The sequence below is a fragment of the Eulemur rufifrons genome, chromosome 8, assembly GCF_041146395.1.
Source record: "Eulemur rufifrons isolate Redbay chromosome 8, OSU_ERuf_1, whole genome shotgun sequence".
Taxonomy (NCBI): Eukaryota; Metazoa; Chordata; class Mammalia; order Primates; family Lemuridae; genus Eulemur; species Eulemur rufifrons.
In genome coordinates, this window is record NC_090990.1 from 46,743,417 (window position 1) to 46,759,477 (window position 16,061).

At 39.1% G+C, this 16,061-nt stretch overlaps 1 protein-coding gene across 1 annotated transcript in view; it reads left to right on the plus strand.

Annotated features, from left to right (window-relative positions):
• Positions 1–16,061, plus strand: part of PATJ (PATJ crumbs cell polarity complex component) — a 337,921-nt gene that overhangs the window by 111,366 nt on the left and 210,494 nt on the right. Inside the window, exon 22 of the mRNA XM_069480086.1 lies at positions 7,292–7,457. Coding sequence (XP_069336187.1) covers positions 7,292–7,457 — 166 coding nt within the window. The remainder of the gene's footprint in view (positions 1–7,291; positions 7,458–16,061) is intronic.

Sequence of the window (16,061 nt, forward strand, 5' to 3'; positions counted from 1 at the left end):
TGGCACGTTTTTATTCATTATGATGTTTTACATTTAACTCTGGCTTATTCATTAATTTGTTTCATAATACCTGAAAGAATAAACATGGCTCATATTTTAACTTAGATTCTACATTCTGAGAGGGCTACGTTTTCTCTACTTCGTGTTGCTTTTTATTAGCAGTGCAGATTGAAACTCAAACAAGTACCTTACACTGAATCTGAAATAAGTCTCTACTAATATATATTAAAATCTCTGATGCTCTTAAGTGATATTGTTAGCTCATGAGTGGGCCTGTTAAATATTAATAAAGAGAGGCATATTTTAAACATTTATGAAACATTTTTATAGCCATATATTACAGTCAATTTTAGTACATTAATAACTTAGTTTCCATTAAAGAATTCTAAAAGTATAGTACCTCTCCCTGTCTCCCCCAATATCAATTCTTCTATGCTTTTGAAAACTTGACTTTAACAAAGAATTTTTCTTCCTTTGACACTGAAATATCGAATGTCGTTGTAATGTTGACATCCCTTGGTGAGACTGTTAAATTTTTTCATAGCCCTGGGATTTATAGAGTCGTTGCAGAGGATTTATGCTGTCTCTTACCTGTTAGGACTACTTATAGGAAAAGTCTCTCTCTGTGGGCTTTTCTCGTGTTGAGTGGTAATATGTTGTAAAGGGAAAAAGGGCTGTAGAGAGTGATGGACCAGTTTTATATGAGATCAGGATTCTGTTAAGTAAAATTCTGAAGAATGGAATCCTTAATGGTAAAGATTGAAGGCATCTCTGAGATGATAACATACAGTTCCCCGTGGGTCAAAACAGAGCATGGATAGTTAATTTTTTTTTATGGATAGTTAATTTTGAATATTTAAGATTAAATGAATCTATCCAAGTTGTCAAGGTCATGACTAGGAGAAAAATGAGACTTTTCCCCCCACAAAACTTTCCAGGTATACTGCTTTTAAAAATTCACCACATTTCTATAGTTTTCTGACTACTAAATATATTTGGAGAAGATTTATGACACAAATAAATGAATAAATGAATGAATAGACCATATCTCTTCCATTACCATTTATGCTTTATAGCAGTCTCAGCACTGTTTTGAACCAGGTAATTCTTTGTGGTGGGGGTGGGGTGCCCTGTGCGTTGTAGGATGCTTAGCAGCTTCCCTGGCCTCTAAGCCAAGATGCCAGTGGTGCACTGTCTTCCAGTCATGACAAAAATGAAAATGTCTCCAAACGTTGTCAAATGTCCCTGGGGGGTGGGGGAGGACAACGCTGCTGCTGGTTGAGAATGACTGCTTTATACTGTCAGGATTGAAAGGAATAGACTAGATACATGGAGTGGTGGCTGTGTGGGGCGAGGGGCGGTAGAGTAACAGATAATTTTGGATTTATCTACAGAACAATTAATTCAAAAATCATTTTTGAGAACCTGTGTATAAAGGGCTATTCTTGAGCCTTTGGTTAATCCAAAATTATGGGGTTTTTATTTTTGTTTTTTTGAGACAGGGTCTCACTGTATTTCCCCGGTAGAATGTAGTGGTGTCATCATAGCTCACTGCAACCTCAAACACCTGGACTCAAGCAATCTTCCTGTCTCAGCCTCCCGAATAGCTGGGACTACAGGTGCATGCCACCACACTCAGCTAATTTTTCTATTTTTTGTAGAGACAGGGTCTCACTATGTTGCTCAGTCTGGTCTCAAACTCGTGGCTTCAAGTGATCCTCCTGCATGCTCCCAAAGTGCTAGAGTTACAGGTGTGTATCTTTAAGGAGTTTATACTCTTCATGGGCTATGAAACTAAACCTATAAATTAGTACAATTAATAATGTACGGCATACAAGATAGATTCCAAATGAGTAGTGCATTTAGTGTTACAAGATTTCAGAAGATTTCAGACAGAAAGTAGTTCTGTTTCTCAGTCTTTGTCTGCCCTTCCCTGGAATGTGCCTGCAGCGAAGCCTGGATGAATTTGTCATTGCTCCTAAGAGTCAGTGCACATACTCATTTGCAGGCGTGTCTCCTACTATACACAAAGCTTCAGGGGGGCAAGGATTGTGTCTGCTTATGTTACCGTAGTAGGTGCTCAAGAAATATTTGCTGAATGAAAAAGTGATATGCCGCTCACATGTGGTTACTCAACATTGTGTCAGCTCTTTACTTTTGTTTTTTCAGGTGCTCCGTTGTACAATAACCCGATCTCCTTTCTGCTTGGATTCTTCTTGCCTTAGTTTGTCATGCTATTCTTGCACCTCACGAAGTATAAACCTTTTGAAAAGCTCCCCCGTTCCTTTCCTTTAGGCATTTATTTCCCTTTATCCAGGAGCATTTTTTCTAACTTCTCTGTTTTTCTAACCTCTGTGCCCCTGTTGTGGCCATTACCTAACAACTGTGGGGGCCCTCGAGGACTCGATTTGTTTTATGGGCTCCTGGGTGCTACGGTGCACTAGGTGAACAGCTCTGTAAAGTGTAACTGTGCCAAGCACCGTGAGAGGTGAGAAATGTGTGCCTGTGCACCGACAGGGTCCACGGAGGAGGCAGTTGGGCAAAGGGCACAGGCAGCCTTTGTGTGGAGCAGGTAATGAAAAGTTTTAAACAAACTGCAGCAACTGATGTACCCCAATGGAGTAATTTAACAAGCTGGATGGGAAATAGCTCTGCAAATCGAGCCAGTTCCCTGTTCTGAAAACTATGGTTTTAGACCATTCCTGCCCCAGTCCTGGTCCCACCCCTGGTCCCTCCTTCTCAGTGGGGAGGAGGCAGACATAGGCAAAACTAGAATTGTGGGGCATTGTTTTTACTGTCTTGTAGGAATGGGGATCCCATTCCTACAAGTGAGGGGTGAAGGGGATATGAGGAGAGGAGAAAAACGACTGAAATTTCCTTTAATCCCACCTGAGCATGACAATTATTTTCATCCCATCTCTGCTGCCTTGCCAGCTGATTAGACTCTTATTCTGAAGTTTCTAAATGAGATAAAAAGCTGTGGTAGTGAGTTTACTAGAAAATTTTTTCAGGATGAAGAAATGGAAAGAGTTAGATGATACTTACAGGAAAAGTTTTAGAAGAGTATCTATATTGCTTAGTCAGAGATCATTTCTGACTTTTTGATAAGCCAGCGTCCCAATAATTACTATAAATGTATGGATTTACGGAAGACATTTGATGAACAATTCATCATACTCTTAGAAACATGATAAGAAAGAATTTATATTGGATTCCTGAGGTGTGCCCTGCAAGACATGGATTTATGCTGGCCTGGGTACAGGTCTCTAGCCATTTGCCACAGGGTTCTACAGTCTGCCCTAGTTATTTTTTGCAGTAAATGAAAAAAGACATAGATGGCATGTTGGATAAATTTGCGCATTCTAGTAAATTGGGAGAGATTTTCAATACGTTGTATTACAGAGCTGAGATCCAAAGAAACCCTGATAATCCAGAATAAAGGCCTCCATCAAATAGATAAAATATTTAAAAAGAAGAAAAGTGTGAAGGCTTGCTGTTTGTTCCTAAAACCTAACTGCCCAATTATAAGATGGGAAAGATGTTGTTTGTAATTTGGTTTTCTATCATCACAGAATTCTCTGATGTGGTGAGAATGACAAGTAAGATTCACAGGACTTTAGATTTTAGAGTTTTTCTTATTTTTGAAGCCCAACTACTTCCGGGTCCCATTCTTATGCTTAGTATATTGCTAAGCAACAGAGCTTTTTTGTGGCGGCAAATCAAAATATTGGTAAAGTTCCATCTTTTTCAAATCAAGTCTCTTCCTCACACTGTTACATCTACCTAGAACACTCTCCTTGCAGATTTTTATGGGACTAATTCCCTATTACCATCCAGGTCCCTGACCACTCATCTAAAATAACCATTTCTTTCTTTGCCCACCTGTGGCTTTATTTTCCTTCTTGAAACTTACCATGTCCTGAGGAAATCATGCTGTGTGTTTATTCTGAGTCTCTCCCCACTAGAATGTTAGCTCCCAAGAGTAGGAGCTTTGTCAGTTGTACACTTAGCTATCTCTAATGCCTAGAATGGTTCCTGGCAAGTAGCAGTTGTTCCACAAACATTTGTTAAGTGGATTTGTGAATATAGGAAAGAAGAACACCAATATTAAGGTTGGATACACTCAAAGGTATATTTTGTAGTGTTGACTTCTTCCCCCATTAGTCACAGAAGTAAAATACTTAAGATTTTGTGTCTTCCCTCATTTGTTTGATAGGAAACAAAACAAAGTAAAGAAACTATGTTAAAAATTTTTCTTTGTTACATTTCCTAGCTTAGGTTCTGCCAGATGTTGTTAAAAATCCACAAAAAGGGATACAAACCCAAAAAAATAGATGTCCACGATCTTGATAAGCATATATATTTTATTTCTTATAATTTGGATAAAAGCTATGTTATTTATTATTACTGAACCCTATACAATAGTATTTCATCATTTTACATTTCAATCATGTTTTAATCAGAAAATTTGTGATAATTTTAAAATTTCCTTCTTCCAAGAACATAGTTTTCAAAGAAATACATTGTAGTAAAAAACGTTTTTCTTATGGTTCAGGGGCCCTGTGAAGCTGCCCCCACGAGCCCAGGATAAAGCTCCTGATTGGACAAGTCAAGTTCACTGTGCTTCCTGGGTACGCAAGGTCCCCCAGCTGGGCCCTCCTGGATTTCTACATTGCCCACCTCTGCGCTGACCTGCGCATTCTAAACACTTCTAACCATGCTACTTTTCTCTGTCTGTAATGCTAGAAAACAGAGAACAACAAATAATTCCTTAGGTTTCGATAAGATTTCCCAGTGCCTTGCACAGTACCGTATAGGTAGATTTTAGGCATTCCATTTATCCAGTTTGAGTAAGCAGAATTATTTTAGGCTCCCAGCTAATATTGTTTGAATAAATGGCATTCCCAGATCACTGAAGGTGTTTAATCAGAAGTCTTACAGCTGCTCTTTGAGATTATAGAAGATGCACATTGTTTTTAGAATGGCCCCTGTGGTGTAGATTCGATGGACTATTATTAGAATAGATGCAACATCCATTCTAATAATAACATTAGCTGTAAATTTTTTTGTTTTGCTTTCTACTTAGAAAAACAGCATATTCATTACTTTTTAAACTTAAAAACTCATTTTTGGCCGGGCACAGTGGCTCACACCTATAATCCTAGCACTTGGGAAGCTGAGATGGGAGGGTCGCTTGAGGCCAGGAGTTTGAAACCAGCTTGAGCAAGAGCAAGACCCCATCTCTACAAGAAAAAAGAAAAATTAGCGAGGCATGGTGGTGTGCATGTGTAGTCCTAGTTACTCAGGAGGCAGGAGGATGGCTTGAACCCAGGAGTTTGAGGTTGCAGTGAGCTATGATCATGCCACTGCATCTAGCCAGGGTGATAGAGTGAGACCCTTTCTCAACAAAACAAACAAAAATCCCCTCATTTTTGATTCATTAAACAGGTACTGTATTTCCTCATTCAAAAATATTTGCTAGGTGCTTTCTATTAATAGATAGCAGTTCTGCTACTGGTCATGAGGATGGAGTAGTGAACAAAATAAAGTCTGCTCTTGTGGCACCTGCACTGTAGTTGGCTGAGACAGACAGTAACAAATTAATGTGTAATGTGGTAGGGGTCATGACGTTAAACAAAGCAGTGTAAAAGGATAGGGAGTGTTTTGGGGTGGGCTGCTATTTTCTGTGGAGTGGTCTGGCTGGCTATTTTAGTGGGATGGCATTTGACCGAGAATTGAATAAAGTAGGAGCCCTCTACTGAGACAACGATAAATGGAAAGCTCTTGAGGAGATATAGTATGTTTGGCAGTGTGAGAAAAAACAATTAGGTGTGTTTGTGGAGGATAAATAAGATAGTGCAGACAGGCCCAGTGCAGTGGTTCCCAGCACTTTGGGAGGCAGGAGGCAGGAGGATCACTTGAGGCCTGAAGTTCAAGATGAGCCTGGGCAACATAGTGAGACTTCATCTCTATAAAAAATAAGAAAATTTAGCTGGGCATGGTGGCAAGTGCCTGTAGTCCCAGCTACTCTGGAGGCTAAGGTGGGAGGATGGCTTGATCCCAGAAGTCGGAGGCTGCAGTGACCCAAGATCGGGTGATACCCTGTCCCCCTGCCAAAAAAAGATAATGCAGATAAGCAAAAAGAAATAAAAATTGTCTGCAGAGGTAATCATGACTTGGTTTATAGCTTTCCAAATTTTTTCTAGTCATATAAAAAACTACCTGTCTGCACTCATAATTGACTCCTCTCAGCTTTCGTTTTCATCCCCAGATCTCCTCTTTTATTAAACAATAAAACCATTATAGTGCAGCCTGACTCCTTCTCTGCATGTTTTGTACCATATGCATTAGCTTTAGGTAGTTGTATGTGTGAGGGTATGTATAGATAATATACATGGGCCAACACACCTTTCTATATAGGGTAGTTATACTATGCTTACTATAGATAGTAGGTATCAGCACAGGATCGATTGTGGTGAGACTACAGGAGCTCCCTCTAGTTTATTTGGGCAAATGTAAGGAGAAAATACTAGCTTCTCTAATTTTTCTATGAATACAATTATTCTGTAATATACTACCTAAACCTAGGGACAAATATAAGAAGTCTAAAGATTTCCCCCTCCATACTTCTCAGGTTTATTATATGAACCCCCCTCCCCAAGTAGAAATCAAAATTAATTAGTCTTTGGCAGAAAATTTATTATAAATATTTAAGTAAATTATGGCAATCTGTATCCTTTACTTGCTGGGTAAAAATTGGCAAAATTCCTTAACCTAAGTTTCCTTGTCTATAAAATATGGTTGATGGTATCTTTTCTTTCTAAATCATAGTTTGATGTGAGAATTAAATGAGGTAACAAATGTAAAAGAATTCTGAAATTTACAAACAAAGTTATTTGTTATCCTGTGGAATTATTTTTTTAAATCAGTGAAATGTCAGAATTCCTATAATTGGGACATCCCAGAATGATAAGGGAAAATCTGATGTAAGATTAGATTTTTAGTAATATTAATATTGCTAAAATGTCATTTTTTTCAGTGAGGTCATACTTAAAATTGTCACCCTCTAATACTGAACAATCCCTCTTCCTCTTCATTTTTTTTTTTTTTTTTTTTCACCGTTGTACTTATCATCATCTGACATATTAACTCTTTTAGCTATTTACTTCATATTGTCAATCTCCTACCTGGAAGAGTGCCTGCCCATAGTGGGTGCCATACCTATTCACTGAATGACTGAAGGATGAATGAATGCATCTTGTGTTCACTGTCATCTGGATTTGCTTTTCAGGCATGATTCCAAATGATGTCCAAGGTCCTAGCTTGCTGGACCTTCCTGCTGTGACTCAAAGAAGGGAGCAAGATTTGCCTTTATATCAACTCCCCAGGACTCGAGTTGTTTCAAAGACCTCAGCATACACAGGAATGCTGTCTTCTAGATATGCCACCAGTGCATGGTATGATATCATTTGTCTTTGTTTTCACATTATAAATAGATTTTGGGGGACTTTTTGCTTCTAAAAAATGCATGACTTTGGTGGAACATTTAGAAAATACAGAAAAATATTGTGAATAATATCTATATTTGACAAGCACTATGACAATTTCACATACGTAAGATTATGGCATATATATGATTTTGTATTCTTTTATGAAATGATTACATAGGATATTTGCTTAGAGAATAGGTGATTAATTTAGAGTTTGACAACTCAAGTGAATGCACTTGAGTACAAATTAAGAAGGGGACGGATTTAAGAGTTAGAGAATCTGTAGGAATTGGTGACTTGTTACGTGTTGGGAGTAGTGGGGTAGTTGAGGATGACTTGTGTTTCTGGACTAGGAAACTAGATGGATAGTGGGACATTAATTCTTCAATAGGATATTATAGAAGCATGAACAGGTTGGAGGGGAAAATGATGAGTTCAGTTTAGGACATGTTGATAAAGTATCCATAGGACAACAACAAAATTAAGTAGAATCAATTAGATACGTAAGTCTGAGGAAAATTGTTGAGGTCTGTCCTTGTATGGATCATTGGGACCAAGATCAAATGTAGGTGAAACTCTTGGATTTGAATGGTCATCCAAGGGAAGCTCAAACAATAAGAAGAGCATAAGGCCAAGATTGGAATCCTGTAAAGTAGCAATATTTAAGGCAGAAAGGGAGGAAGAAAAGAGTGAGGTGGAATGAACAAAAAGTGAAGAAGGAAATTGATGAGCTAGAGGTTGATATAGAAACCAAAGGAAGAGAGCATTGTAACAAAAGGGTCATCACAGAGTGTGGTCGCGAGGTCAAGGTAATAAGACAGAGAAGTGTTCCTGGGGCTTGGAGCCACATGGATGCCTTGGTAAGCATAGAGCAGTTTCAGTAGAGTGGAATCAGAGAGTAGTGGGTTGAGAATTGAACACAAGGTCAAAAGTTGGACATTGTGAGAACCAACTAATGTTTTGAGAATCCTGGTCATGAAAAGAGGCAGATAGAATGCATGTTACGTAGATAACTAGAGGATATTAATGGATCAAGCAAGAGGAGAATTTTATATATACAACTAAATGTGTATATATGCACACACATACATATACACACATATATATTACTACCTTTATATATATATCACACACATATGTAAATTGAGAGAATTTTATTTGCTTGTGGGAAAGATCCAGAAAAGGAATATGTAGATGTAAGAAAGGGGGTGATTCAACATAGTCCCTGGAGATGGTGGAGGGAGAGGAAGACAGTGCACACCTGGAGAGAGAAAACTTTGATAGTTTGATAGGAGGAAGCTCACCTCCTGCACCAAGACAGGTGCCATGAAGGAAAGAAAGGTACAAATGTAGGTACCTTTTTGTAGCTCGGAACAGGAATCCAAAGGGATTCTTGTCCAGTGACCATGGTTTTTTTTTTGTTTTTGTTTTTGTTTTTCCTTGTCATTTAGGGGGAAGGTTATTCACTAAGAATAATGAAGTGCTAGTAAAGTCAGCATTACAAGGAGAGGTGTTGGAGTAGAGAATAGCTTTTGAAATAATAGTAGGAAAATAATGGTTTAGTGGTAGGGAGGAGTTTAGAAAAATATTTGCCCTCTTTTTCTAACTCCCTAGGGAGTGAGAGTTGAGCATCACCCACTTGAGTGTGGTATCCTTGGCAGAGAACCAGAGCTGTTGAAGGGGAGGTTCTGAGAACATTGAGTACAGAGGTCAGGGTGCGGCTTGCTTTGCTTACAATTCACGCAGATTCCATGGAGTGTGATGGATGGTGGGGCAGGGCAGGCCTTGGGGTGGGGTATAACAAGGGAGGCACATCTGAAGGAAGGTTCAGGGAAGCATGGCATGGTGAGCACAGGAGACAAGAAAGTGCACAAAGGAGCTGGAGGTCTTGGCAAAACAAAACAAAGATGAAAGACAGGGTGGGATTAATTGGCTTTAAATGTTTTTATTAAAACCTTAATCGAAGAATGATTTTTGTGTTGACATATGAGTGTTTTAGACTTTGGTGATACGCATTTCTCTGTTCAGCAACCTGTGACCTTTACCCAGAATGTTAGATAGAAGCTGCATAAAAAGTTGTTGTCTGTGCTTTTGCACAGCACGTCTCTGAATGGAAGGAAAGGACAGTCAGGCCCAACCGCTCTTCCGCTCAGCAGAACCAGACCAGCAGAGGCAAGGTGCTGCCAGACCCAGTGCAGTCCCTGGAGGAGCACACAGTGACACATAAGCAATGGGTTTGTTTCCTCAGGAGAGATGCCTGGAAGTGGGAGAGTTAGGAACATATTTTATGACTTTTTATATAGTAAAATTATGTTTCAGATAAGACACCTTTGTTTTTCAAATTGCACTTGTGCTTAGTGTTAATAGTTGAATCTGGCAAAAGAATTCAGAAATGCGGCCTCTTCTCTAAACTGTAGAATTGTAACTGTAGAATTAGAAAAGATCCTAACAGATTTCCAAGCCCACCCCTCTTTCCTTGCACAGAAGTAGAAGTGGAACATGATTTGTGTCTTACTCAGTTTAATCCCAGCTTCTGAGAGGGAAGATATGCTTTATTCTTACTCATTGCTTTTCCAAAGCATTGACAAGCTTGTTTTCTTATGCAGTCACGGGCATTTAAGGACTCCAGCCTAACCTTTGTCTTAGGTCCAGGAGGTAGGTCTTGCAGTTGGAAGTTGGTATTTTGGCTGGCTGTCGGAGATTTAGGTTGTATTTAAATCTCAGTAGGTTCCAGAAGAGTTCTTGTAAATCATATTACCCATTTTTATCTTTTTTTTTTCTCTTTTTTTTTTTTTTTTTTTTTTTTGTTGAGACAGAGTCTCACTTTGTTGCCCAGGCTAGAGTGAGTGCCGTGGCATCAGCTTAGCTCACAGCAACCTCAGACTCCTCGGCTTAAGCGATCCTACTGCCTCAGCCTCCCGAGTAGCTGGGACTACAGGCATGCACCACTATGCCCGGCTAATTTTTTCTATATAGATTTTTAGTTGTCCATATAATGTCTTTCTATTTTTAGTAGAGATGGGGTCTCGCTCAGGCTGGTCTCGAACTCCTGACCTTGAGCGATCCACCCGCCTCGGCCTCCCAGAGTGCTAGGATTACAGGCGTGAGCCACCGCGCCCGGCCCCCATTTTTATCTTTAAGGGTGTGCCCCATGGTGTTAGGTTCATAGGTGAATATTTATTATCACTCAGGAGCCTTTCTGAGTAATGCATAGATTCCTTTAGACGATAGTCTTTCAGATAATCAGGGTGTCGTGAAGTGCCAAATGATATTTTAGAGTTTCTTTTTTTTTTTTTTTTTTTGAGGCAGAGTCTTGCTTTGTTGCCCGGGCTAGAGTGAGTGCCGTGGCATCAGCCTAGCTCACAGCAACCTCAAACTCCTGGGCTTAAGTGATCCTACTGCCTCAGCCTCCCGAGTAGCTGGGACTACAGGCATGCGCCACCATGCCCAGCTAATTTTTTCTATATATATTTTAGTTGGCCAAATAATTTCTTTCTATTTTTAGTAGAGACGGGGTCTCGCTCTTGCTCAGGCTGGTCTTGAACTCCTGACCTTGAGCGATCCACCCGCCTCGGCCTCCCAGAGTGCTAGGATTACAGGCGTGAGCCACCACGCCCGGCCTACAGTTTCTTCTTTGTGTTGATTTTTGTATAGGACCCAGCAGAATCGTGTGTGTGTGTGTGTGTGTGTGTGTGTGTGTGTGTGTGTGTGTGTACCAAGGGTAGGTATTTAATGGCTGTGGTGTTTGCCCTGTGCTTTTGCACCAACTTCTCCTTACCTTTGAGACAGGACTAGTATTCAAGGCAGATGCACCTTGAAAGCAGAGATCTCTAAAAAGGGGACTGTGGGCAGGCAGAGTATGATACTGTGGAAGGAACCCAGGTGCTCTTGTTCAGAGTACACTGGTACCCCTTATTCTAAGGACATGTGTTCTAAGACCCCCAGTCGATATCTGCAACCACAGATAGTACCAAGCCCTATGTATACTATGTTTTTTTCCTATAAATACATACATACCTATGATAAAGTTTAATTTATAAATTAGGCACAGTAAGAGATTAACCAGAATAACTTACAGTAAAATAGAATGATACTTCGACAGTGGATCTGATAACCGAGACAGACGTCTACCAAGTGACTCGTGGGTGGGCAGCATGCATAGCTTGGATACGCTAGTCAGAGGGGTGATTCATGTCTGGGGCTGGATGGTGAGAGACTTCATCGTGTTACTCAAAATGGCATATAATTTAAAAATTATGAATTATTTATTTCTGGAATTTTTTATTTAATATTTTTGGACTGCGGTTGACTGCCAGTAACCAAAACCAAGGAAAGTGAAACTGCAAAAAGCAGAAGCTCTGATAAAGAACGATCTACTGTCTCCTTCTCTCATCCTAAGGTCACTTGAGGTCGTGTCCTCAGAACTCACGTTTCAGCCTTTTTCTTCTTCATCTCTGTTATCATCTGGGTGCCCTTAGTGGGGACATGGGTTTTTCTCAGATTAATAGGAGATCTGCAGTCTGGATCTATTGTGGGGGCTGTTCAAGTCTGTCCCCTGCTGTTTATAGCTATATGATCCTGAAAGGGGTTCCCTTGTACCTGTATTTCCTCACCTGTAAAGTAGGTAGTTCTACAGGTTTAATAAGAACTCATATAAAGGATTTATACAATTTTATTTTTCAAGTATATGTCAATAAAGTTGGAAAACAATACATATAGAAGGCTGAATATAATGCGTGGCCCATAGTGAATGTTTAATAAAAGGTTGACAGGGATGGGGATGGCAGTGACACTGATGGTTTCATAGGCCCTGATGTGTGCCCAGGGTGGTATCCATTGTTGCTGAGTTTATTAAAGCACTCAGAAAGATGGTAGATTTTTTTGTTTGTTTGTTTGTTTTGAGACAGAGTCTCACTCTGTTGCCCGGGCTAGAGTGCCATGGCATCAGCCTAGCTCACAGCAACCTCAAACTCCCGAGCTCAAGCAATCCTTCTGCCTCAGCCTCCCGAGTAGCTGGGACTACAGGCATGCGCCACCGTGGCTGGCTAATTTTTTATATATATTTTTAGTTGTCCAGCTAATTTCTTTCTGTTTTTTAGTAGAGACGGGATCTCACTCTTGCTCAGGCTGGTCTCGAATTCCTGGGCTCAAATGATCTACTTGCCTCGGCCTCCCGGAGTGTTAGGATTACAGGCGTGAGCCATTGCGCTCAGCCTAGATTTTTTTTTTTTTAAGTAATAAGATAGGATCAATCCCAGCCAAGGTGTCAGTCTGGGAAGATGATGAACTTGAGATGAAAGACTTGTATTTAAAATGCAAAAGAAAAAATCATGTTGTAAGGTACAATAGGATACAAATGAACAGAAATGGTTTCAGGTATTGGATACTTTTTATGAATAGTGGGAAGCGAAACAGGAGGCAGGGTGTCATAGTTGGGGAAAGGATTAATTGAGTTAATGTTATATTTTTAAGCCCCTACAAAGTGCCTGGCATTTAGTGTTTTCTAAATAAATGGTGTTTATCTAATAGGTTTACCTTTGAGTTAAACTGCCAAAACTTATGTGTAAATTCAGAACATTGGTAGGAGACAGAGGGTAAGGGAGAGAATGAATTTGTGCATTGCAGAGAGAGGGCTACTCTGGAGTGTTTGAGTTGGGAGGAAAAAGGGAAGATTTCCAGGGAGCTGTGGCCTGGGTCTGTGACACTTTCCAGTTCTTACCATGCTGTTGCAGCTGTGGCCCACACTATGGATGAAGATGAATGTGAAACATTAGGAGAAGAGGTACAGAGAAATATTACACTAATGCCTTTCAAAATATAATTAGATCTTTGATTACTAATCCAGGACCTACAGAAGGCCAGAAGAGAAGGGCAGTTGACCTGAGTGAGAAAGCAACTTTTATGGGTTGAGCTTCTGTTTCCTAACAAAATTCCTAAATGCTAATTTACATATTAAAATAAAAAGCACAAATTTTAAAGTACAGTTTGCTGAGTTTTGATAAATGTATGTCTTCATGTTACCTACACCCCAATGAAGCTATGGAACATTTTCATCACCCAGAAAGTTCTCCCCCACCCCTTTGTGTATCTTGTGCCAGGCAACCACTAATCTTATTTTCTAACACTGAGAGTTAGTTTTCCCTGTTCCAGAAAGCATGTAAATGTAATCATACAGTATGTATTTTATCATGTCTGGCTTCTTTCACTCAGCATAATGTCTGTGTCATTTTAAATGTTAATGTAAGGGAACGCCTAATTCTTTATATACTTTATATTCTTTATATATATCAGGTAATAATTTGCTTTGCACCTTCAAAATTCTATGGAACATCTGTATAAGTAACTCTACTAGTTTGGCAAACACAGTGCCCATTCTCCCTAGTTCTAAACGCTCATATGCCCTGTGGTGTGTCAAAGAATATTGCCATATATAATCTGTATAGAGAAAAAAGAAATCTTGAGATCATGTAGTCACAATCAGGGCTCTCCCTGCTTCCATCATTTTCGGGCACCAAGTTTACTTGACCCTCGTAGAGCTTAATATATAGAAATTTTATATAAGAATAAGTATTTTTTTTTTTTTTTTGAGACAGAGTCTCGCTCTGTTGCCCGGGGCTAGAGTGAGTGCCGTGGTGTCAGCCTAGCTCACAGCAACCTCAAACACCTGGGCTCAAGCAATCCTCCTGCCTCAGCCTCCTGAGTAGCTGGGACTACAGGCATGCGCCACCATGCCCGGCTAATTTTTTCTATATATATTTTAGTTGTCCATATAATTTCTTTCTATTTTTAGTAGAGATGGGGTCTCGCTCTTGCTCAGGCTGGTCTCGAACTCCTGACCTCGAGCTATCCACCCGCCTCGGCCTCCCAGAGTGCTAGGATTACAGGCGTGAGCCACCACGCCTGGCCAGAATAAGTATTATTGAAGAAGCAAAGTCACCTTGGGTATCTGGAGTCATCTGAGTTTTGTATCACGTTGAAAATTTTATTTGCAAAGAGTTTGTATATCATGATCAAGTCTTACTGTTAATACCCGCTTGTTTACTAATGGGGCACTCCATCTTTCCCCCCAAATCTATAAACAATAACTTCGGGCATTTGTTATAAAGGCCTGAAATAAAAAGCGTTGTTTCTGTTGGATGGTTAATTCCTTTGGGGAAAAATTGGTTATAAAACTCTGGTTGAATGAAATGTTCGGTTTATTTTTTTTAAGACTTTATTTTTTTAAAGCAGTTTTAGGTTCACAGCAAAATTGAGAGGAAGGTGCAGAGATTTCCTCTATACCCCCTCCCACCCCATGCCTATCCCTCTACCAGAGTGGTACATTTATCACAATTATAAATTTAGACTGACACATCACTCCGAGTCCATAGTTTACATTAGGGTCACTCTTGGTGTTGTATGTTCTGTGGATTTGGAAAGTTCGGTTAAGATTTGAGATTCTGACTGATTAAGCTCTTGGTCCTATTTAGTCACAGTGCAAATTATAAAATTTGCCATTAGAAGTCCCTTGTTAAAGTTTCATATATGTTTCTGCCAGTTTATATCTCAATATGTACATAAGTATTTTGTTTTCTCAGTTAAACTTTAATTTGGGTTAAAATTATATGCATTCCTCAATGTAAAGCAACTGCATTAATTTGTACAGTTGCTCATCTTTTGTGGCTGTATTTCTAAGACTAATCACGTTATCTGGATAAGCTTTCACAAATTTTATCTCTCGTTAGATATGCAATGGTTTGAATAAAATATGTGTATCCCAGATCCCAGAAGAAAGGTAACATGCCATGAAAAAGTCAGTGAGTCTCTTCCAACAGAATAATCCTTTTGTTACATACTTTATCAAAGAAAGCTAAACTTTTTCGTATTCTAGACAGAATATGTCTCTTCTGAATTGTATGTGAGAGTCGGCAGTTCAGGAAATTTTTAGTGTTTACTTTTTAAAATAGAAAAGCAAATAGCTCCTATTATTTGTTAAGGCTTGGTTTCTCTTCTGTTTTAGGTTGTTTAAAAAAAAAAAAAAAACTAAAGCATTTAAATCCTTTAATGATAGTATAAATGTGCCATAGTAAAAATACTTGCCTTTTTTTCCCTGGACTGCCTGTCATGATTTGGGGTACAGGAAAGTGGAAAATGGGGAGGAGGAAGATTTCAGTGTTGTTTTGGTTTTAGTTTTCAATTTTACTTCAATTAATAATTATTTAAAGGAAAATTCTAAGATACAGCAGAGCATGAAGATATTCATTGCAGTAATGTCCATATTTCAAAAAACAGGATATAATCTAAGTTCATTGTATACTGGGATAGCATATAAATTACATCAATACCATGAACTATTAAGGAACTACTAAATAAAAAAAATGAAAAAGATTATGATAATATTTAGGAAAATTTTGATATAAATTAAAATTAAAAAATTATAAGGGAAATGAATGTTGGATGAGGCTCAGTTAGGTGCCAGTCATATCTTATTTAATCCCTATTACTATTGCATAGATCACCAAAATATGAAAGTTTGTGCTATGATCACAACTATCCAATGCCTATATATGTCCACTTGTGCAAAGAACGATA